This window comes from Lithobates pipiens, unplaced genomic scaffold (assembly GCF_037356315.1).
Source record: "Lithobates pipiens isolate NorthernLeopardFrog02 unplaced genomic scaffold, aLitPip1_a1.2 Scaffold_56, whole genome shotgun sequence".
In the NCBI taxonomy this organism is placed as follows: domain Eukaryota; kingdom Metazoa; phylum Chordata; class Amphibia; order Anura; family Ranidae; genus Lithobates; species Lithobates pipiens.
Genome location: NW_027507878.1, coordinates 3989070 through 4015356, shown reverse-complemented (window position 1 = coordinate 4015356; position 26287 = coordinate 3989070). Strand labels below are relative to the sequence as shown.

General features: G+C 44.1%; 1 protein-coding gene across 6 annotated transcripts in view; it reads right to left on the bottom strand.

Annotated features, from left to right (window-relative positions):
- LOC143958045 (contactin-4-like) overlaps positions 1–26287 on the bottom strand; it is a 321112-nt gene that overhangs the window by 61766 nt on the left and 233059 nt on the right. For all 6 annotated transcript variants that reach the window (XM_077467492.1, XM_077467495.1, XM_077467494.1 and 3 more), the window contains exons 5-8: positions 16294–16389; positions 15051–15254; positions 7278–7380; positions 3938–4122 (exon numbers count right to left, since the gene is read on the bottom strand). In XM_077467492.1, the coding sequence (XP_077323618.1) occupies positions 3938–4122; positions 7278–7380; positions 15051–15254; positions 16294–16389 (588 nt within the window). The remainder of the gene's footprint in view (positions 1–3937; positions 4123–7277; positions 7381–15050; positions 15255–16293; positions 16390–26287) is intronic.

The following is a 26287-nucleotide window of genomic DNA, read 5'->3' as shown; positions in this document are numbered from 1 at the left end:
TGTGTCCATAACACACTCACAGATCAGAAGACCAAGCCACGCCTCAATCTGTACATCGCAGACTCCGCCCAGTACAGGAGGGGGGGCGGAAACAAGGCCAGCCCCCCTGCACAAGGAGAGAGAAGAGCTGTGGGAGGGGCCTAGCAGGCTCCACCCATTACAGAAAACTACAGGAGGGGCGGAGACAAGACCAGTCCCCCTGCACAAGTAGAGAAAAAAGATCTGTGGGAGGGGCCTAGCAGGCTCCACCCATTACAGAAAACTGCAGGAGGGGGGTGGAGACAAGACCAGCCCTCCTGCACAAGAAGAGAGAGAAGAGCTGTGGGAGGGACCTAGCAGGCTCCACCCACTACAGAAAACTAAAGTAGTGGGAGGAGACAAGACCAGTCCCCCTGCACAAGGAGAGAGAGCAGAAGTGGGCGGTCTTTATTACAGGAAGTCTCACACGGATTACTGCACAGTTCTGGAATAAGATTCCAGAAGTCACATGACCAATGAATTTATTGTCCTGGGGTTCAGTTTTAAGAATTTTTTACTCTATCCAAAATGAGAAGAAAAATGTGATTTTGATTCTGGATTCTCTCCCTTTCATGCCTTTATTTTGTGCATTTGTAACGCACATTGATCAGCCTTTTATGCGTTGCCATCAATAGGCCAATGCATTAAAAAAAATTGACAACTCTTGACACTCTCGCTCAGATGTGAACTAACAAACCTGTGTATAACCTGTGTATACGTGTGCTAATGTAGGCCCTATGACACCTGCCGGGGGCAGGGGGTGCCGGGGATGCAGAGAGCCGACACAAGGCTCTTTATCCAGTTAAATGAAGTTTTGGGGCAACCTTTCTGAAAGGGGTGGAGCACGTCAACACCATCTGTCACCCACTTCTAATGCATTTTTAGCGTCACCACTCTGGTGATTTGACAACAATTTACACCTTCGGCCATGTAACTTAAACAATTAACACCTGTCTCAGACTCTTTGGCACCACGGAGATTGAATTACATTAATTAGAACAACTTTTCACACCTCCATTCACAATCAACATCGGCCATGACACGTCACAACACCGGGATGATTGGATTAACTGCTGCTCTTCCAATGTCTCCCCATGTCCCACCAACTTCTTCTCCACTTCCACAAACACTCCTCCATCCCACCAATTCAATCTCTGCTCCCCCAAAGTCTCCTGCCCTCCCTGGTATCTTCTCCAGCCCACCAATGTCTTTTCTGCTCCCACCATGTTCTTCTGTGTCCACTAACTCCATCTCTACTCTGCCCCACTGATGTCTTCTCTGCTCCCCCAATTTTTCCTCCATTCCACCAATATTTTCTCTTCTCCTCCAATGTCCTGTCTCCCGATGTCTCCTACATTTCCTCATTGTCGGCTCTATCCCCTCGATGTGTCCTCCATCCCCAATGTCTTCTCTGTTCCCCAATGCCTCCTCCATCACCCAATGTCTCCTCCATCACCCAATGCCTCCTCCATCACCCAATGTCTCCTCCATCACCCAATGCCTCCTCCATCACCCAATGTCTCCTCCATCACCCAATGTCTCCTCCATCACCCAATGTCTCCTCCATCACCCAATGTCTCCTCCATCCCTGATGTCTCCTCCATCCTGCCTATGTCTTCTTTTCTTTCCTGATATTTTCTCCATCACCCAATGTCTCTTGCACTCCCTGAGATCTCCCTTCTACCAAAGCCCCCTTCCCTGATGTCTCCTTCATCTCACTGACATCTTCTTTGCTTCCTGATGTCTCATCTTACCAATGTCTTCTCTTCCCTCCCTGCCCCATGTCTTCTCCTTCGCACCAATGTCTTCTCTTCCCTCCCTGCCCCATGTCTTCTCCTTCGCACCAATGTCTTCTCTTCCCTCCCTGCCCCATGTCTTCTCCTTCACACCAATGTCTTCTCTTCCCTCCCTGCCCCATGTCTTCTCCTTCACACCAATGTCTTCTCTTCCCTCCCTGCCCCATGTCTTCTCCTTCACACCAATGTCTTCTCTTCCCTCCCTGCCCAATGTCTTCTCCTTCACACCAATGTCTTCTCTTCCCTCCCTGCCCCATGTCTTCTCCTTCACACCAATGTCTTCTCTTCCCTCCCTGCCCCATGTCTTCTCCTTCACACCAATGTCTTCTCTTCCCTCCCTGCCCCATGTCTTCTCCTTCACACCAATGTCTTCTTTGCTTCCCTGATTACTTCTCTGACCTCCCTGATGTCTCCTCTGCTTCCTCAACGTCTCCTTCATCCTCGATCACTTCTCCACCCCCCTTGATATCTCCTCCATTCCACAATATTTCCTTTGCTCTCCAATGTCTCCTCAATCCCACCAATTCTTTCTCTGCTCCCTCGATGTCCCATCGATGTCTTCTCCACTTCCTTGATCACTTCTATCGATGTCTTCTCCACTTCCTTGATCACTTCTCCATCCCACTAATTCCTTCTCTTCTCCCCCTCAGATTCTTCTCATCTCCCTCTCATGTCTCCTTTATCTCACCAATGACTTCTCTGCTTCCACAATGTTCTTCTGTGCCCCAGTGTCTCCTCCAGTAACCCCATCTTTCCTCTGTCCTACTGATGTCTTCTCTGTTCTCCCAATTTTTCCTCCGTCCCACCAATGTTTTCTCCGCTCCTCCTATGTCTCATCCCCTTATATCTCCTCCATTCCCTCAATGGCGCCTTCATGCCCAATCTCTCCTCTATCCTACCAATGTCTCACCTGCTTTGCTGATGTCTCCTCTGTCCCCCAATATCCCTTCCATCCCCCATGTCTTCTCTACTCCATTGTCTCCTCCATAACCCAATTTTGCCTCCATCCACAATGTTTCCCTCCTCCCGAGCCCCCACCCCCCCCCCCAGTCTTCTCCATCCCCCCAATGTCTCATCAGCTTCCCCCTCTGTTTCCTGATGTCCACTCCCTGATGCCTCATCTTACCAACATCTTCCCTTTTTTCCCTACCCAATGTCTTCTCCATCCCACCAATGGCTTCTCCATCCCACCAACATCTTCTCCATCCCACCAACGTCTTCTCCATCCCAACAACGTCTTCTCCATCCCACCAATGTCTTCTCCATCCCACCAATGTCTTCTTTGCTTCCCTGGTGTCTCCTCTGCTCCCCCAAAGTCTCCTTTTATCACCCAGCACTTTTGATTCCAATTAAATGCTAGCCATCTATGCCAACCGACAAGTATATACAGTCAAAACAATTTTTTCTTAGTTCTCTAGAGGGAAGGGCAGAATTGAAACCTCTATCAGTTTCTTCATTTTTGCCTGTTGTGAGATTTGCCCTCACTTCCTGTCCAGGAGATGCAGCAGGAGTTGAGGGGAATTTCTGTCTTAGCCCTTGTACACACAGTCGGACATTCCGACGGAAAATATCCGATCGGACCGTGTTGTCGGATAATCCGACCGTGTGTGGGCACAGTTGTTGCTGGAACATGTTGGATTTCCGATCACTGTCTTTCTTGGGGATAATGGTCACCAGGACAAATTGAAGAGCGAATCTCCCCAATGGGGACCCTGACAGCAATAAAACAATTTTTTCTTAGTTCTCTATAGGGAAGGGAAGAATTGAAACCTCTATCGGTTTATTCATTTTTGCCTGTCTTGAGATTTGCCCTCACTTCCTGTCCAGGAGATGCAGCAGGAGTTGAGGGGAATTTCTCTCTTAGACAGTTGTTGCCGGAACATGTTGGATTTCAAATCACTGTCTTTCTTGGGTCACCAGGACAAATTGAAGGGCGAATCTCCCCAATGGGGACCCTGACAGCAATAAAACAATTGCAAGGGATAAATTCCTCCTGATACTATCCAAACTTTAAAAAAAGTTTTTTCTTTACATATTAAGACCTTTTTTAGTGACTACGGTGCAGAACTGGTAAATGCCCCTCTTACAGTTACCAATTTCTACCTTTCCTGTTCTAATCATACCAAAATATGTGAGCTGCCCTCGCACCATGTTCTTCCCACGCGTATTCTCGGCAACGCATTCGTAGGGGCCGGCGTCTTCTTGCTGGAAGTTGGGGATCTCCAGTACCCCGCTGGAACGGTGCCGCCTTACTTTTCGAGATATGCTTTTGCCGTCTGCTCTCCTCCAGGTGATGGTGGGTACTGGACTGCAATAAAAAGAACTCAATAGATCACAACAGGTAAGTGGTGTAACTAGAACCTTCAGGGCCCCAAAAAAACATGAAGGGCCCCCCTCGACCCTCGGCTGGGGCCCTTCCATCCAAACCTGGTGGCGGAACACCAGGGCCTGGTTCCAAGTGCACCCTTTGTGACCCCAGTAGTCCCGCCACTGGTGTCAGTAGTGTTTTATTATTGTTATAGTTTTGTTTGTTTTTTTGCAATTTTTTAAGGGCCCTGTTGGGTGTCTTTGGTAAGATATCAGGAGTCTAAAGAGACCTCTGATGTTTCACCTGTGGGACAGAGAAAGGAGATTGAGGACACAGCCCTCAATCTTATTCTCTGGACTGAATGAATGGACCAGAAGAGCTCTGTAGAGAGGCTCCCTGTTCATTAACAAACTGAAGCATTATGAACACAGTTTACTATGTTTCAATTTTAAATGGACAGAGTCAGTGAACGGTCCGGATCTCTGACTCTCCACTCAGAAAAGGAAGGGTCAAGTAAATGACACATTTACCAACCCCTTCCCTGCTTTCCATCCTGACAGATCCCCTGCAGCAGCCAGTGAGAGAGGGGAGAACTAGGCAGATCTTGCGGGGATAAAGGATCGGGGGGTCAGGTGAGGGCATGGGGCATGGAGGAGCACACACAGGGGCAGCAGAAAGAAGCCGGATAGGAGGAACAGCGGGGGGCAGCTGCATATAGTGGAACCAATCTCTCAATTTTCCTCCTGCAGCCGGTTCATGCCCGCTTCTTCTCTTTTCCCTCCCGCAGGCATTCAGTGACTATAGGAGGAAACTGAAGAGATCGGTTCCACTGTATGCAGCTACCCCCCCCCCCCGCGCCTCCTATCCAGGTATTAAGCGGGGCCACATGGGCCCCCTGCAGCATGGGGCTGGGTAACCATTGCAACCCCTGTGCCCCCTGTAGGTAAGCCCCATGTAACAAGTAATATAGGTCCAATGTCTATTATAGGGGCAAATGCAGAGTCCTGTGAATATTGATTTACTGGGGGAAACAGTTTATCTTTTGTTATATAGAATTACTGTATATATGAATGTTAGTCCTGGAGTTAAGGATATTTGTGATATGCTGATATTTCCTTCTGTTCAAGGGATTGTTAAAAAGAGAAAGAGAGAGAGGGGGACAGGAATGAGACGGGAGTACAAGGTGCAAGGAATGTTTATCAATCAAACAAAACGAGTAGCTGATCAAGTTCACTAATTACTATATGTATTACTAGTGCTGCTATAGTGCTTATATGCTAACGTTAGGTTTTCTATACAGATTTGCTTGTTAGGATGACTGTATGGAAAAATTCACTGGAACAAATTGCTGTTCCCCAGATCCTTGGAATGACAATTTATAATCCCCAGTGGAGTAAAATTGACATTCGAATTCAACTGCAGTGATGAGAAAATTTGAAGGAGCAGGATGGAAAAAAAAATTCTTGAACAAACAAATTTCTAAACGTGATCTTGGTGGTCTTGGTTTGGGAGATTCCATTCGCTCTAAAACCGAACGTGAAGAGCAAAAGTACTTTTAAAAACGACATTCATCAAGTTATCAAATAGCTTGGAATATCCTGATGAGAATTTCCATACGAATGTTCCTATGAATAAGAGGCTCTACAATGAGGGATTTGGGGGTCTGGAGGTGGGACAAGCTGCTGAGGGGTTCAGAAATAACAGAAATGAATGTCTCTTGTAATGAATGTTGTGCTGCTTCTACAGACTTGTAAGGGAGTCATTTAGTATGTAGAATGTTTGGGACGGTCCTACATGACAACTGTCCAGGATTGGAGCTTAAAAGCCTCCCGTTAGGTGAAGAGGTCAGATCTTTGCTCCACCTGCCATGTCCGGGGATCTGAGAGCTCATTAATATCTCTGCTTTCAATTCTTTACTGAGGTCGTTATTTCTTTATTAATGAGAAGGAGAGAGACGGAGAAAAGGAAGCAGAGAAATGAGTGACAGGAGAGAGAGAGAGAGAGAGAGAGGGGGGAGAGAGAGAGAGGGGGGGAGAGAGAGAGAGGGGGGGAGAGAGAGAGAGGGGGGGAGAGAGAGAGAGGGGGGGAGAGAGAGAGGGGGGGAGAGAGAGAGAGGGGGGGAGAGAGAGAGAGGGGGGGAGAGAGAGTGTATAAAGAGAAAGGGGAGAGAGTGAGAGGAAAAATAAGAGGAGAGGAGAGAGGGAGAGGAGAGGGAAGGGGGAGGAGAGGAGAGGAGAGAAAGAGGAGGAGGAAGAGGGAGGAGAGGAGAGCGAAGGGGAGGAGAGGAGAGCATAATAGAGGAGAGGGGAGGAGAGAAAGAGAGAGAGAGAGAGAGAGAGAGAGAGAGAGAGGAAAAATAAGAGGAGAGGAGACAGAGAGGGAGAGGAGAGTGAAGGGGAAGGAGAGAAAGAGGAGGTGGAAGGGGGAGGAGAGGGAAGGGGAGGAGAGGAGAGCATAGTAGAGGAGAGGGGAGGAGGGAGAGAGCGAGAGAGGAAAAGGAAGCGGAGAGGGGAGGAGGGAGAAAAAGAGGAAGAGGGTGAGGGCGAGGAGAAAATAGGGGAGAGGAGAGGAGGAGGAAGAGGAAGAAGAAAGGAGGGGAGGGGGAGAATAAGAGAGAAGCAGGGAGAGGGAGAAGGAGAGGAGGAAGGAGAGGATGAAGGAGATGGAGAGTAAGAGAAGGAGGGAGAGGAAATTAGAGGAGAAGAGAGGAAATGAAGAAGAGAAAAAGTAGAGGTGAGGAGAAGAGAGAAAATGAGGAGGGAGAGGGAGAAGGAGAGGATGAAGGAGATGGAGAGTAAGAGAAGGAGGGAGAGGAATGTAGAGGAGAAGAGAGGAAAGGAGGAGGGAGAGAAAAGTAGAGGAGAGGAGAAGAGAGGAAAGGAGGAGGGAGAGGGAGAAACAATAAATGGACAGAGAGGGATAGTAAGAAGTGGCAGGAAAGAGAGGGGCCCAGAAGAGAAAGAACAAAAAAGAAAATATTGGAGAAGAGATAGAAAATGTAGAGCGGAAAGAAGGCTGGTTACATCTTTTCTGAAAACTTTTAATGTTAAACACACAATCAGCCCCCCCATCCCCCCCCTCCCCCACACGCACATTTCCTCTTGCCCCCGGCAATTATTGTATAGTGACAGGAATCGGATCGGAGAGATACTTACTTGCCCAATGCAAAACATTCCAATTTCACGGTAGACCCCTTGGCTGCAGACACAGACTCGGGAAAATGGACCTCGATTTTCGGCTCGTACTCTCCCATGATACCTGGGTGATGGAGGAAGACGGTGAATAGATGGAGGGGGATGGGTTGCATGGACTTTGTACAGCAGAAATGAGAAGACTCGGTTAAGTGATCCATTACTGAAGATATACTCCTAATGTGCTTTACTGATAGCAGAAGATCCTGTCGGCAGCCTTGTTCCACCAGTGGGGTCCTGGGGGTCTTTGTGCCAAGAGTTTGTTTCTAAGTTAGAAGTAATCATTACCAAAATCACACATACATCACACATACATCACACATACATCACACACACATCACACACACATCACACATACATCACACATACATCACACACACATCACACACACATCACACATACATCACACATACATCACACATACATCACACACACATCACACACACATCACACACACATCATACATACATCACACATACATCACACACACATCACACACACATCACACACACATCACACACACATCACACACACATCACACACACATCACACACACATCACACACACATCACACATACATCACACACACATCACACACACATCACACACACATCACACACACATCACACATACATCACACATACATCACACATACATCACACACACATCACACACACATCACACACACATCACACACACATCACACATACATCACACATACATCACACACACATCACACACACATCACACACACATCACACACACATCACACACACATCACACATACATCACACACACATCACACACACATCACACACACATCACACACACATCACACACACATCACACACACATCACACATACATCACACACACATCACACACACATCACACACACATCACACACACATCACACACACATCACACATACATCACACATACATCACACACACATCACACACACATCACACACACATCACACATACATCACACATACATCACACATACATCACACATACATCACACACACATCACACACACATCACACACACATCACACATACATCACACACACATCACACATACATCACACATACATCACACATACATCACACACACATCACACACACATCACACACACATCACACACACATCACACATACATCACACACCCATCACACACACATCACACACACATCACACACACATCACACACACATCACACACACATCACACACACATCACACACACATCACACACACATCACACACACATCACACACACATCACACACACATCACACACACATCACACATACATCACACACACATCACACACACATCACACACACATCACACACACACCCACATCACACCCACATCACACACACATCACACATACATCACACACACATCACACATACATCACACACACATCACACATCACACCCACATCACACCCACATCACACACACATCACACACACATCACACATACATCACACACACATCACACACACATCACACACACATCACACACACATCACACACACATCACACACACATCACACATACATCACACATACATCACACATACATCACACATACATCACACACACATCACACACACATCACACACACATCACACATCACACCCACATCACACCCACATCACACACACATCACACCCACATCACACACACATCACACACACATCACACACACATCACACACACATCACACCCACATCACACCCACATCACACACACATCACACACACATCACACACACATCACACACCCATCACACACACATCACACATACATCACACACACATCACACACACATCACACACACATCACACACACATCACACACACATCACACACACATCACACACACATCACACACACATCACACATACATCACACACACATCACACACACATCACACACACATCACACACACATCACACACACATCACACACACATCACACACACATCACACATACATCACACATACATCACACACACATCACACACACATCACACACACATCATACATACATCACACACACATCACACACACATCACACACACATCACACACACATCACACACACATCACACATACATCACACACACATCACACACACATCACACACACATCACACACCCATCACACACACATCACACACACATCACACACACATCACACACACATCACACACACATCACACACACATCACACATACATCACACACACATCACACACACATCACACACACATCACACACACATCACACACACATCACACATCACACCCACATCACACCCACATCACACACACATCACACACACATCACACATACATCACACACACATCACACACACATCACACACACATCACACACACATCACACACACATCACACACACATCACACATACATCACACATACATCACACATACATCACACATACATCACACACACATCACACACACATCACACACACATCACACATCACACCCACATCACACCCACATCACACACACACCACACACACATCACACACACATCACACACACATCACACCCACATCACACACACATCACACACACATCACACACACATCACACACACATCACACACACATCACACCCACATCACACACACATCACACACACATCACACACACATCACACACCCATCACACACACATCACACATACATCACACACACATCACACACACATCACACACACATCACACACACATCACACACACATCACACACACATCACACACACATCACACATACATCACACACACATCACACACACATCACACACACATCACACACACATCACACACACATCACACACACATCACACACACATCACACATACATCACACATACATCACATACATGTATTCTTTTTTTTGTGGTTTTTGAAATGTTAAATTGCAAACTGGGTTCAACCAAAGACTTCATTTGTAAGATGACCTGCACAGACCTCAACCCTACTGAACACCAATGGAGAGCCATCTCATCCAACATCAGTTCCTGACCTCACAAATGGGCACAAAGTCCCACAGACACCCTCCAACATCTTGTGGAAGGTCTTTCAAGAAGGGTGGAGGAGGTTATAGTCAAGAGGACAACTTCATATTAAGAGTGGAGGCAACGGCATAAACGGTGGGGAGTGTCCTGTACAGAGCCCGGACCTCAACCCTTCTGAACACCTTTGGGATGGATTGGAATGGCAATTATTAGTTAGGTCTTTTTTGGTGCCCAACATGCGAGCCAGGTTTTCTCATCCAACATCAGTACCTGACCTCACAGATGGGACAAATTCCCACAGACATCCTCCAAACTCTTGTGTAAAGTCTTCCCAGAAGAGTGGAGGATGTTATAGACACAAAGAGGGTAACTCCATATTTATGGCCATGGGAGTGAGGGGGCAACTCAATATTATTGGCCATAGGAGAGAGGGGGCAACTCAATATTATTGGCCATGGGAGAGAGGGGGCAACTCCATATTATTGGCCATAGGAGAGAGGGGGCAACTCAATATTATTGGCCGGGGTTCTGGAATAGGAAGTGAAGCAAGGTCTTCCCAGAAGAGTGGAGACTGATGTAGCCACAGAGGTGGGACAACTCCAAATTAATGATCACAGTTTTGGAATAGGATGTCCAACAAGCTCATACAGGTGTCAAGGGTGGAGGAACTTGAATGTCCTACACAGATCCTGGACCTCCCTACCAAGATCCTGGGGGGGGGGGCAATTGGTTTTTTGGCGCCCATCGTGAGTCCCAATTTATGAGCCAGGACTTCTCCTTGAACATCAGTACCTGCCTTCACAAATGGGAAAATTGCCCAACAGATACCCTTGTGTAAAATCTTCCCAGGAGGGTGGAGACAAGTGAGGCACAGGATCTTAAGAAATACATTTATTAATATTAGAGTAGATGTAATTTAATGAACATTCCTCATCCCGATATTGAAATGGTCTTTTCCAGTAGGGGTGACCTTGTGTTATTTTACCGAGCAGGAAATTGGAGAAGATTATTTTCCCGTGCCCTTGTGTGATCATGTTCTTCGCATGTACCTGTTTTCCATTTTCAATACATCCAGGATGAATAATTAATTCATGGACATGATGGATGCTGTGGGCTGTTGAACCCGGTGATTGGACTTTGCAGGACCGGATAAAGAACGGCTCAGTGGGGGGGGGGGGGGATTGCAATGAACAATTATTATTATATCTGGAATGCAGCAACGGCGACCGCAGACAGGCAGATATACCCTGAAGCCCCGATAGCCCCCCACATACACCATCAGATTCTCTGCTGATTCTTCTCTTCAGATTTACCAAAACCATGTAGTAGAAGGACCGGCCGGATTACACACACATTGGAACTCCTGAGGAGGGACCTCGTATTATGTGGTTTTGGTAAATCTGAAGGAAAAAAATTCAGCAGAAAATCTGACAGTGTGTGTGTGGGGGGGCTTTATAGTGATGGTTGGGAATTGTAGATCCTTCCTTAACCAGCTGAGGAACCGGCCTCAACGCACATATTAGTTCTAGGTTCTCTTACCAAGTAATATTATAATGGCCACAGTAGGGATATTATTTAAATAACTCCAAAAGTCAATTATATTTTCTATCCAGTCCTGACGAAGGAAGGCCAAATCCCCGGAACACATCGGCATCCTTCTTCTCTATTACCAGAACCAGAGTCCCCATTGAGAAATGACATTGGCCATGGATGGTTCGTTTGCCCTTTACGTTTTTTAATAAATCTTTGATTTGCAGTGAAATTCCAGCTTTTTGCATCCAAGTTCCAAAAACAGCCGAAACATTTATTGATTTCTCTACATTTTCTGTGGTGACCGGGATGGAGAGGGCGACACCGGCAGCAATAATGGCCTGACAGAGCTTCTTATATCATTTCTTGCAAAGATTATATTATTAGAAGTACTATTAGCAGTATTATTATTATTATTATTATTTTTAATATTATCATCATTATTATTAGTAGTATTATAGCAGTAACATTATTGTTCTTATTATTATTATTTTCAATATTATTATTATTACTAATACTATCAATAGTAGTATAGCAGTAATATTATTATTATTTTTAATATTATCATTATTAGTAGTATTATAAAGTAATATTATTGTTCTTCTTCTGATTATTATTTTCAATACTATTATTATTATTAGTAGCAGTAGTAGTAATAGCAGTAGTACTAGTAGTAGTATTGTTATTATTATTAGTAGAGCAGTATTGTTATTATTAGAAGTACTACTACAGCAGTTTTGTTAATATTTATTATTATTATTATTATTATTATTATTATTATTATTATTAGTAGTAATAGTAGAGGTAGCAGTATCATTATTATAATTATTGTTATTAGTAGTAAAACAGTGTTATTATTATTATTATTATTAGTAGTAGTAGTATTCTTGTTCTTATTGTTATTAGTAGTATAGCAGTAATATTATTAATATTATTATTATTATTAGTTGTAGCAGTATTTTTCATCTTATTAGTAGAGGAGTTTTGTTACTGTTATTATTATTAATAGTGGTAGCAGTTTCATTATTATTATTATTACTATTATTGTTATTATTAGTAGTAGTATAGCAGTAATATTATTATTATTATTAGTAGAGCAGTATTCTTCTTCTTCTTATTATTATTAATATTATTATTATTAGAGCAGTTTTGAGCAGTAGTAGTAGTATAGCAGTATTATTATTATTAGTAGTAGTAATATTCTTGTTCTTATTGTTAGTAGTAGTATTAGCAGTAATATTATTAATATTATTATTAGTGGTAGCAGTATTTTTCATCTTATTATTTTTAGAGCAGTTTTGTTACTGTTATTATTAGTAGTAGTAGTACAGCAGTATTATTATTATTATTATTATTATTATTAGAGCAGTTTTGTTACTGTTATTATTATTATTAGTACTACTACAGCAGTATTATTATTATTAGTAGTAGTAATAGTATTAATATTAGCAGTGGTATTATTATTAGTATTCTTCTTTTTATTAGTAGAACAGTTGTGTTACTGCTATTATTAGTAGTAGTAGTACTACTACAGCAGTATTATTAATATTAGTAGTGACAGTAGTAGTATTACTATTAGTATTATTATTGGTAGTGATAGTATTATTATTATTAATATCAGTAGTGGTATTATTATTATTATCATTAGTAGTAGTGGCAGTATTATTATTATTATTATTAGTAGTACTTTATTATTATTATTATTACTATTATTGTTATTATTAGTAGTAGTATAGCAGTAATATTATTATTATTATTAGTAGAGCAGTATTCTTCTTCTTCTTATTATTATTAATATTATTATTATTAGAGCAGTTTTGTTACTGTTATTATTATTATTAGTACTACTACAGCAGTATTATTATTATTAGTAGTAGTAATAGTATTAATATTAGCAGTGGTATTATTATTAGTATTCTTCTTTTTATTAGTAGAACAGTTGTGTTACTGCTATTATTAGTAGTAGTAGTACTACTACAGCAGTATTATTAATATTAGTAGTGACAGTAGTAGTATTACTATTAGTATTATTATTGGTAGTGATAGTATTATTATTATTAATATCAGTAGTGGTATTATTATTATTATCATTAGTAGTAGTGGCAGTATTATTATTATTATTATTAGTAGTACTTTATTATTATTATTATTACTATTATTGTTATTATTAGTAGTAGTATAGCAGTAATATTATTATTATTATTAGTAGAGCAGTATTCTTCTTCTTCTTATTATTATTAATATTATTATTATTAGAGCAGTTTTGAGCAGTAGTAGTAGTATAGCAGTATTATTATTATTAGTAGTAGTAATATTCTTGTTCTTATTGTTAGTAGTAGTATTAGCAGTAATATTATTAATATTATTATTAGTGGTAGCAGTATTTTTCATCTTATTATTATTTTTAGAGCAGTTTTGTTACTGTTATTATTAGTAGTAGTACAGCAGTATTATTATTATTATTATTATTATTATTATTATTAGTAGTAGTAGCGCAGTATTCTTCTTCTTCTTATTATTATTATTAGAGCAGTTTTGTTACTGTTATTATTATTATTAGTACTACTACAGCAGTATTATTATTATTAGTAGTAGTAATAGTATTAATATTAGCAGTGGTATTATTATTAGTATTCTTCTTTTTATTAGTAGAACAGTTGTGTTACTGCTATTATTAGTAGTAGTAGTACTACTACAGCAGTATTATTAATATTAGTAGTGACAGTAGTAGTATTATTATTAGTATTATTATTGGTAGTGATAGTATTATTATTATTAATATTAGTAGTGGTATTATTATTATTATCATTAGTAGTAGTGGCAGTATTATTATTATTATTATTATTATTAGTAGTAATTTATTATTATTACTATTAGTAGTACTACTATATTAGTAGTAGGAGTAGTAGTAATATAGCAGTATTAATATTATGCATAGTTTTTAAGGTTGAAAAAAGACACCAGTCCATCCTGTTCATCCTGTGGAGTGTGTGTATACTTGTGTTTATGTCAATATCATTATTATTATTTGTACTATTATTATGTGTATTATAAACATGTTTTGTTACAGAACAAATAGAGGAAATGTAGATGCTCTTATACTGGATCAGATTTGGACTGTACCACCCCCTGACATTGGGGGGCGCACTCACCGTCGGTGCGGAGGGTAAGTGGGGTGCTGGGCCCCAGCTCCCGTGTGTTGGTCACTGTATTGGTCACAACGCAGGTATAATTCCCGGCATCGGAGGGCTCCACTTTGGCGATGTAGAGGTTTCCGGTGACCTGGGACACGAATCGGCGGTTGTCTTGCTGCACGAAGGGCGGGTACTCATTAAAGATCCAGGCGTAAACCAGCTCTGAGGGGGGTCAAAGAGAACCCAAATCAGCAACACGGAACCGTCACATGGAAGGTACAAAATTCCAACAACACTCCAACCTACCCAATGAATATCAACCGCAACCAACCAGATTTCACTCTATAGGAAGCAGAGGACTAGACGCAGGGGTGTTCAACCTGTGGCTCTCCAGCTGTTGCAAAACTACAAGTCCCATCATGCCTCTGCCTCTGGGTGTCATGCTTGTGGCTGTCGGAGTCTTGCTATGCCTCATGGGACTTGTAGTTCCGCAACAGCTGGAGAGCCACAGGTTGAGCACCCCTGGAAGGAACTCTGATTGGACACTCGGGGTCCCTGAACTTTCCACATTGTTACTTTTTATATTTTTGATCCAATATTTCTTGGATAAAAAAACATTACTCTCTGTTGGTTGGCGGGTATTCTTGTTTTGAATTGATTTCAAATGAAAAGTACCGTATTTGGCCACTAGATGGCACTAAGTGATATTCTCTGATAATCAGCGCCATCTAGTGGCCAAATGTGATATTTTTCCATTTTAAATCCCTGATAAAACATTCAACCAGCACAGAAAATAACCCAATAACATTCATTTTTGCCCCATTCCCTCAGAACCGAGGTACATACACTTTCACCGGGAGAACTGCTAAACAACTTTTTTATTTTTAAATGCACCCCTAAACCTTTTAGGCAAATACCAACCACCCAAATAATTCTGCACACGGCAACCAAACCTTCATCATATTTCTTCTAGCAAAAGGAATGCAGATTTCCCTGAAATCATTATCTAAATAATAAAATAAAAGTTCAGCCCAAACATTTTTTTTTTTTAAATATTAGATTAAACACAAAGGGTTAGAAAATGTTGTCCCCGTTGGGTAGAATCCCCCCTTTTCCCCCCCTTGTTGTCACTGTAACAGGAAGTTAAGCAGAAAGCTCCCCCCTAATGAACAGAAGTTCTATCCCTTCACCCCTAGAGGGCGATCTGCAATCATTCTCATTCATCTGAAGCAATGACTGTATTGTGAATCGGGCGACTTACCTCCAGAATGAGGCGGTGGACCGCACAGCAGCACCATCCCCTGTCCCTCGCGCACATACACCGTACTCCGGGGCCTGGTCTGGAAGGAATCGAGATCTGCGGGAATATTTATAACCTGATAAACCTTCACAGGCGACAGGCAAGAGCCCTTAAAGCAGAACTCCGGGCGGAAATAAAGGAGACAAATAAATTCAGCTCAGTAAATGTTAACACATCATAACGTATTATTATTATTTTTTTTTAAAGCAGCCAAAGAACCAGAATGGGACCTGATATCAGCCTCCTGCAGTCCCTGTACAGCAGGGCTGGAGTGTGAGAGGAAGAAGCAGCACAAGGACCCAATCAGTTCATGCGCTGACAAGAAGCGCGTTGATGGGAGGAGAGAGCAGAGTGACAGGAAGATGAGCTCATCGCTGTGCTGCTTCTCCTTTTTTTCCTGTCCAATCACAGGCTCCTCCACTAAACAGAATCCCCCCTATATAAATGTATAATAATAATAATAATAGTGTGGGGGAGGGGACATTAGAGTGTAAGCTCTTCTGGTACACAGACTGATATAAATGATACAGTGTTCTCTGTTCAGCGCTACGGTATTTGTCAGCACTGCATAAACAACAAAAATAAATAAATAAATAAGCACATGACGGTACATTTAGGTGGGGGAGGGGGCGCCGTCGCTTTCATTCGCAGAGTATAAGATCCGCGTGAATATCTTACAAGACAAGGATAAATGAAGAGAGGGGACGGCTATAAGGAAGGAATTATGGGAAGAATATATATCTGCTGCATTAGGGTGACATATGACGACTGCCATGCATTTAATGACCGCGGAGTCTGGACCGCCGGTCCGCGGTGTCTGAGCGCCGTGCATAATGAAGTGCAATACGAATCATTGACGGCGTTAATAACGTTCCAAGTGGACACATAATTCTAATGACTTATCTCTGTTATTACAAGGAGGGAATACAGATTACTCCAAGACAGCGCACTCCGCCGCTCATCTGACCTTTCCGTTTTTTTAGATGTATATTTAATGAGGAACAATGCAATGTCAGCTGAGACGAGCGAGAAAATACAATACCTGCGAGCGCGACCACTGATCCGTCCTCTCCTTCCCAATCCTCTACATACACGTCTTCCTCTGTGTCCTATAAACCTTCATTTCTATTCATCCCTCTGAGAGCTTTCCCTGGGTCCTGCACCCAACTGTCCCTTCCCGAATCCTGTACATGACCACACTACTAGACCAAAAGTATGTGAACCCCTCCAAATGATGGAGTTCAGGTGTCTCCAGTGAAGGGTCCCGGCAATCCTCCATCATACAAAGACATTGGAGACAATTGTGCTCTTCCAACCTTGTGGTAAAAATTTGGTGAAGACCCTTTTCTGTTCCATGACTGTGCCCTCCAAGCACCATATAGACTTGGTGTGACCTGTTGTGACCAGCTCCATAAAGACATGGTGTGACCAGTTTGGACCAGCTCCATAAAGACATGGGGTGACCAGTTGACCAGCTCCATAAAGACATGGTGTGACCAGTTTGGACCAGCTCCATAAAGACATGGGGTGACCAGTTTGGACCAGCTCCATAAAGACATGGTGTGACCAGTTTGGACCAGCTCCATAAAGACATGGTGTGACCAGTTTGGACCAGATCCATAAAGATATGAGGTGACCAGTTTGGACCAGATCCATAAAGACATGGGGTGACCAGTTTGGACCAGCTCCATAAAGACATGGTGTGACCAGTTTGGACCAGATCCATAAAGATATGAGGTGACCAGTTTGGACCAGATCCATAAAGACATGGTGTGACCAGTTTGGACCAGCTCCATAAAGACATGGTGTGACCAGTTTGGACCAGATCCATAAAGATATGAGGTGACCAGTTTGGACCAGATCCATAAAGACATGGGGTGACCAGTTTGGACCAGCTCCATAAAGACATGGTGTGACCAGTTTGGACCAGATCCATAAAGACATGGTGTGACCAGTTTGGACCAGATCCATAAAGACATGGGGTGACCAGTGTGGACCAGATCCATAAAGACATGGTGTGACCAGTTTGGACCAGATCCATAAAGACATGGGGTGACCAGTTGACCAGCTCCATGAAGACATGGGGTGACCAGTTTGGACGAGATCCATAAAGACATGGGGTGACCAGCTCCATAAAGACATGGGGTGACCAGTTTGGACCAGATCCATAAAGACATGGGGTGACCAGTTTGGACCAGATCCATAAAGACATGGGGTGACCAGTTTGGACCAGATCCATAAAGACATGGGGTGACCAGCTCCATAAAGATATGAGGTGACCAGTTTGGACCAGCTCCATAAAGACATGGGGTGACCAGTTTGGACCAGCTCCATAAAGACATGGGGTGACCAGTTTGGACCAGCTCCATAAAGACATGGGGTGACCAGTTTGGACCAGCTCCATAAAGACATGGGGTGACCAGTTTGGACCAGCTCCATAAAGACATGGTGTGACCAGTTTGGACCAGCTCCATAAAGATATGAGGTGACCAGTTTGGACCAGCTCCATAAAGACATGGGGTGACCAGTTTGGACCAGATCCATAAAGACATGGGGTGACCAGTTTGGACCAGCTCCATAAAGACATGGGGTGACCAGTTTGGACCAGATCAATAAAGACATGGGGTGACCAGTTTGGACCAGATCCATAAAGACATGGGGTGACCAGCTCCATAAAGACATGGGGTGACCAGTTGACCAGCTCCATAAAGACATGGGGTGACCAGTTTGGACCAGATCCATAAAGACATGGGGTGACCAGTTTGGACCAGCTCCATAAAGACATGGGGTGACCAGTTTGGACCAGATCCATAAAGACATGGGGTGACCAGTTTGGACCAGATCCATAAAGACATGGTGTGACCAGTTTGGACCAGATCCATAAAGACATGGGGTGACCAGCTCCATAAAGACATGGGGTGACCAGTTGACCAGCTCCATAAAGACATGGGGTGACCAGTTTGGACCAGCTCCATAAAGACATGGGGTGACCAGTTTGGACCAGATCCATAAAGACATGGGGTGACCAGTTTGGACCAGCTCCATAAAGACATGGGGTGACCAGTTTGGACCAGATCCATAAAGACATGGGGTGACCAGTTTGGACCAGATCCATAAAGACATGGTGTGACCAGTTTGGACCAGATCCATAAAGACATGGGGTGACCAGCTCCATAAAGACATGGGGTGACCAGTTGACCAGCTCCATAAAGACATGGGGTGACCAGTTTGGACCAGCTCCATAAAGACATGGGGTGACCAGTTTGGACCAGATCCATAAAGACATGGGGTGACCAGTTTGGACCAGCTCCATAAAGACATGGGGTGACCAGTTTGGACCAGATCCATAAAGACATGGGGTGACCAGTTTGGACCAGATCCATAAAGACATGGTGTGACCAGTTTGGACCAGATCCATAAAGACATGGGGTGACCAGCTCCATAAAGACATGGGGTGACCAGTTGACCAGCTCCATAAAGACATGGGGTGACCAGTTTGGACCAGCTCCATAAAGACATGGGGTGACCAGTTGACCAGCTCCATAAAGACATGGGGTGACCAGTTTGGACCAGCTCCATAAAGACATGGGGTGACCAGTTTGTACCAGATCCATAAAGACATGGTGTGACCAGTTTGGTGTGGAGTAACTGGAGTGTCCTGTACAGAACCCTGACTTCAACCCTACTGAACACTGATTGTGAGCCGGGGTCTTCTCATTCAAAAATCTGTTCTATCCTCAGGATTATAAAAAAAGAAACTGCCAGTTATGGTAACTTTGCATGTAAATCACACTTCTAAAAATCAAAGAAAGAATCATCCAACTCCAAACTTATATACTACATGGCCCAACATATTATTTCATTCAGGGGTCTCCAGTGAAGGTCCTGGTAATCCTCCATCATAAAAAGACATTGTAGACAATTGTGCTCCTACAATCTTGTGGGAACAGTTTGGTGAAGACCCTTTTCTGTTCCAGCATGACTGTGCCCTCCAAGCTCCCGATAGACGTGGTGTGACCAGTTTAGTGTGAGACCCAACATGTGAGCCGGGTCTTTTTTTTTTTGGTTCCCAACATGGCTCTCTCTATAACGTTCTCTCCTTTCCCCTCTCTCTATAACGCTCTCTCCTCTATATCAGTGTTTCTCAACTCCATTCCTCAAGGCACCCCAACAGGTCATGTATTCAGGATTTCCCTCTGATGAAACTGATCAAATCGCCTGTGCAAAATAATGGAAATCCTAAAAACATGACCTGTTGGGGTGCCTTGAAGACTGGAGTTGAGAAACACTGCTCTATATAATGCCTTCTCCTTCCCTCTCTCTATAACGCTCTCTCCTTTCCCCCCTCTTTATTACGTTATCTGTAATTTTTCCCTCTTACCATGAGTCAAGCTCCACCTTCCCGTTCTCTGTATGGGGGTCATTGCCGCTCGCCCCCCTCTATTTAGCAGTCTGTCTCCTTCCCTGGCAGTCTCATTGCCACACTTCCCCCCTGTATTTAGCAGTCTGTCTCCCTCCCCTGCAGTCTCATTGCCGCGCACTCCTCTCCCTCTCCAGTGGTCTCATTGCCGCTCTCTCCTCTCCCCCTCTGTATTTAGCAGTCTGTCTCCCACCCTGGCGGTCTCATTGCCGCACTCTCCTCCCCCCTCTCTGTATTTAGCAGTCTGTCTCCTACCCTGGCGGTCTCATTGCCGCGCTCTCCTCCCCCCTCTCTGTATTTAGCAGTCTGTCTCCCACCCTGGCGGTCTCATTGCCGCACTCTCCTCCCCCCTCTCTGTATTTAGCAGTCTGTCTCCCACCCTGGCGGTCTCATTGCCGCGCTCTCCTCCCCACTCTCTGTATTTAGCAGTCAGTCTCCCTCTCCGGCGGTCTCATTGCCGCGCTCTCCTCTCCCCCTCTGTATTTAGCAGTCTGTCTCCCTCTCTGGCGGTCTCATTGCCGCTCTCTCCTCTCCCCCTCTGTATTTAGCAGTCTGTCTCCCACCCTGGCGGTCTCATTGCCACGCTCTCCTCCTCCCCTCTGTATTTAGCAGTCTGTCTCCCTCTCCGGCGGTCTCATTGACGCTCTCTCCTCTCCCCCTCTGTATTTAGCAGTTTGACTCCCTCTCCGGCGGTCTCATTGCCGCGCTCTCCTCTCCCCCTCTGTATTTAGCAGTCTGTCTCCCACCCTGGCGGTCTCATTGCCACGCTCTCCTCCTCCCCTCTGTATTTAGCAGTCTGTCTCCCTCTCCGGCGGTCTCATTGACGCTCTCTCCTCTCCCCCTCTGTATTTAGCAGTCTGTCTCCCTCTCCAGTGGTCTCATTGCCACGTTCTCCTCCCCCCTCTCTGTATTTAGCAGTCTGTCTCCCTCTCCAGTGGTCTTATTGCCGCTCTCTCCTCTCCCCCTCTGTATTTAGCAGTCTGTCTCCCACCCTGGTGGTCTCATTGCCGCACTCTCCTCCCCCCTCTCTGTATTTAGCAGTCTGTCTCCTACCCTGGCGGTCTCATTGCCGCGCTCTCCTCCCCCCTCTCTGTATTTAGCAGTCTGTCTCCCACCCTGGCGGTCTCATTGCCGCACTCTCCTCCCCCCTCTCTGTATTTAGCAGTCAGTCTCCCTCTCCGGCGGTCTCATTGCCACGCTCTCCCCCCTCTGTATTTAGCAGTCTGTCTCCCACCCTGGCGGTCTCATTGCCGCGCTCTCCTCCCCCCTCTCTGTATTTATCAGTCTGTCTCCCTCTCCGGCGGTCTCGTTGCCGCGCTCCGTAGTCGGTCTCGCGTCCTCGTCTGCTGCGTGTTTTTCAGTCCTCGGCACGTCTCTGCTCCTGTCCCGCTGTTTGATGTGACGGCTGACAACTGAGCGGATGTCGGAATGTGTCATCTTTCAGGGGGCCCCTCCGTCGCCTTGCCGCGGGTGAGGAGAAAGGTCTCCGGGGTCCTCCTTTGATTTGTTGATGTAGAAAATAAGCCATAATGTAATGTGACCGCCACCGCTACAAATATTTCCTAATTAATTGACCTGAACTCAATCTCGTGCTGATTATTTAATTAGCTGCAGTCCAGTAGGGGGGGATGGGGGGGGGGGACGGGAAATTAAGTGTGGAAGGAAAGGACCGAAGGGATTGTGGACACGTTGCTGAAGTCTCCTAGCAACTCCGGTCACCGAAATTCAACAGAGGAGCAAAATAGGAGTTCACTTAGAAGGATATATATATATATATATCTCATGTGCATAGCTGTTCATTGATAGACATTGCAAATGGAGCAAAGCTGAATGTTCTCAGGGTACATTGTCTGCAATTTAGAAAAAAAAAAGAAAAAGAAGGAAAGAAGGAAAGAAAGAAAGAAAGAAAGAAAGAAAGAAATTTAAGTAAAGAAAGAAAGAAAGAGAAAAGGAAAAAAAAAAGAAAAGGAAAGAAAAAGTAAAGAATAAAAAAAAGAAAGAAAAAGAAAAGACAAAAAGAGAGAGGAGAGAGAAAAAAGAAAAGGAAAAAAAGAAAGAAAGAAAAGGAAAAGGAAAAAAAAGGAAAGAAAGAATGAAAGAAAAATAAGTAAAAAAGGAAAGAAGGAATAAAAGAAGGAAAGAAGGATTAAAGGAAAGAAAGAAAGAAAGAAAGAAAGAAAGAAAGAAAGAAAGAAAGAAAGAAAGAAAGAAAGAAAGAAAAAAAGAAATAAGAAGAAAAAGGAAAGAAAAGAAAGTAAAGGGAAAGAAAGAAAAAAAATAAGTAAAGAAAGAAATAAAAATGAAAAAAAAAGAAAAGGAAGGAAAAAAGAGAGAGAAAAAGAAAAGGAAAAAGAAAGAAAAATAAAGAAAAGAATAAAAAAATAAAGAAAAAGAAAAGACAAAAAGAGAGAGGAGAGAGAAAAAATAAAAGGAAAAAAAGAAAGAAAGAAGGAAAGAAAGAAAGAGAAAAAAAAGAGAAAAGGAAAACCAAAAAGGAAAGAAAGAAAGGCGATTGGGGAAAAATGCTTTTTGGCCACTAGATGGCGATAATGAACATACATATGTCTATGATACTCAGGGCCCTCTAGTGGCCATAACATAGTATTTTCTCTTTTTTTTTTTAAAGAATAACATTCATTCTACAGAGAACATAACATGAGAACATACAATTTCACTCCATTTGATTAGGAAGAGTTACATTTATTTATTTTTTATAAATACTAATACACACATTATTTGCTCCCTTTAGGTCTTTTGAATATACAATGGAAAGTGTTTTGTTATATCTTATCAATAAGTGCAAAAATAACTATTGCCAGACATCCAGTGAGCTGACAACATCCTGTACGGTCTGCCTTTTCTGCACTCTCAGTCAGCTGTTTCTAAAGACTACAGCCTCCCCCCCACGGTATGACGAAGGAACAAAGCAAGGGGGGTTCTGTAGTCCTGCTCCTCCATGGATACAATACAGGGAATGAACGTTGTCAACGTAGGACAGGAATTGGCAGGATCACCAGGCGAAAAAAAAAGGAAAAAAACACTGGAAAAAAAAAAAGAAAATGAATGCAGCCACCACATCTAAGTTAGCTTTAAATTGTGACATTTTTGTCCTTGGGTTTCCATAGACTTCAACAGAAGATTTTCAAGTAAACCAATCCATCCAGATCCAGATTGAATACTGCCCTGCCATTGCCTGGACAATGTCTTTTAGCACCCAAGGAAAAAAGACCAAAGGCGCCCCCCCCCCCCCCCATCACATTACTGCCCCTCCTCCGGACCTGAGAGCTGGACTAGATTAGCACCAGACTGCTGGTTCTGGAGTGGGCCCTTTCTTATTTGGGAAACGGGAAAATCGGGACTATAAATTTAAAGTCCCGATTTTCCCATTTTCTAAATAATGAATTAGGGATGGAGACACATATCCCCCGTGTCTTACTTAAAGTCCCAAATCTCTCCACTTATTTCTTATTTGGGGCCCCTTTCTTGTGAAGCACAATCATAGGCCTGAAGTAAAGTCTCCGACGTTCTCCAAAACCAATCCAAAGCCATCTCTCCCCTTTCTTAGGTGTATCTCCCACCCATTAAGTAGCTATAGAAATGTCTCCGCCATCACGTGGAGGGCATTTGTAGGCAGGTGCAGTTAGCTAGTCTGCCACTAGTTGTCCTAAAATCGTATGGTAAAATGACAAGTAAGTGATCGTTCCCCTTCCTGCAGTGATGTCATAGGTGAGTCAGGGCCCATATATAAGCCAGGTGGGGGGGGGGAGCATTAGGGCAAATGGGGTATGGGAGCCAAGTACCCCACACCTGCGCAGATGTAGTCACCACAGTCCCAGAAGAGGTCTGCAGGGCTCAGTAGGAGCAACAGCAGCAGTCTCTGGAAGGACTAAAGGAGAGGCGTGAGCCTGATGCCTAAAGGGCAAGTCAGAGCCCTTTGAGTACTAATGACTCAGGGATCAGGAGGGCAATTGCAGGGAGCATACCCGGCTGGGTAGAGCTATGGAGGGGGGACTGAAAGGAGAGACTGTCAAAGGGAAGATGGCTGCTAAAGGTGCTGCTATGCTTTCACATGTGACTGCCGCGGACCGTCCACTAAATGTGATTGACTCTGTAATGTCAAGTGACTCCGGAATGTCTGTCGATGGGATGTGACTGTTATGCCATTTCCTGCATTCCACCAGAAAATGTTATGTGTGGACGCTCCTTTCTTTGGGGATATAAAAGGTCAATGGGCGGGAATGTCTTGTGAAGACCTCTGGCATGGAGTGGGTCACAATATGGCCAACGGTTTAGGGCTCCAAGCTGGCGGGTGCTTATTCTAGCAAGAAGAAGCAGGTTAGAGACTTGTAGCGTCTGGCACCAAACATCGGCCAATCGCAAGCCCCCTTACACATTCCTCTGCCATTCTCCACACCCGCAGAGCAGCCTCTGTTGCCAGCAGCCATTCTCTGACATCCCAAGCCGCATATTAATCCTTTGGCTGGTCAAACTGAACCTCTTCCCCTGTGAGTGCCTTCACGCCCCAGAAGTCAGAGGACGGCAGCTTCCACCTGAGGCTTTACACACAGATATTATACTTTGCAACAGGTTTCTTTTAAGCATTCAGGCTAACTGTCCTGGATTTGCAAGGATAGTCCTGCACCTTGACCTTTATTTAGAGGTGGGGTATGGGTGGAACCAACTCTGAAGGTGTGTGTGATGGACTGCTCCTGTCTATTTAGAGGCTCAGTTTGGATGGGGCCAACTAATAAAGCGAGTATGATTTGGATGGACGAAATACAGTTACAGTGTCCCAAGATAGAAGCCATAGAAGGACAGACTCACATCTTGGTCCTCTGTCCCACCAATGCCTTGTCCTGGACCATGTCCTGGGATCCCAGCATCAGCCTTATCTGAGTCACTGCACATGCACTATAAGGCATTTATTGTGGGGTTCAGCACTACGAGGGAGAGTGATCCCTATATATTTAGAGGTGGGGTATGAGTGGGACCAACTCATAAGGTGGATGTGATGAGCAGTCCCTGCTTATTTAGAGGTGGGGTTTGGATGGAACCAACTAAAAGGTGGGTGTGAATTGTGTGGAGGAAATTCAGACCATGGTTGGGATTTACAGTGTCCCGAGATACACGTTAACTGTCTCAGATTTTCAAGGATAGTCCTACATCTTGGTCCCCCTGTCCCACCAATGCCTAGTCCTGGGCCATGTCTCGGGATCACAGCATCAACCTTATCTGAGTTACTGCACATAAACTATAAGGCATTGATTTTGGGGGTGTGGGGCCACAAGGGAGTGCTCCCTACATATTTAGAGGTGGGGTCTGGGTGGGGCCAACTCAAAAATTGGCTATGATGGGCATTCCCTACATATTTAGAGGCGGGGTCTGGGTGGGGCACCTCAGAAATTGGCCATGGTGGGGAGTCCCTACATATTTAGAGGTGGGGTCTGGGTGGGGCCAACTCAGAAATTGGTCATGATGGGCAGTCCCTACATATTTAGAGGTGGGGTCTGGGTGGGACCAACTCAGAAATTGGCC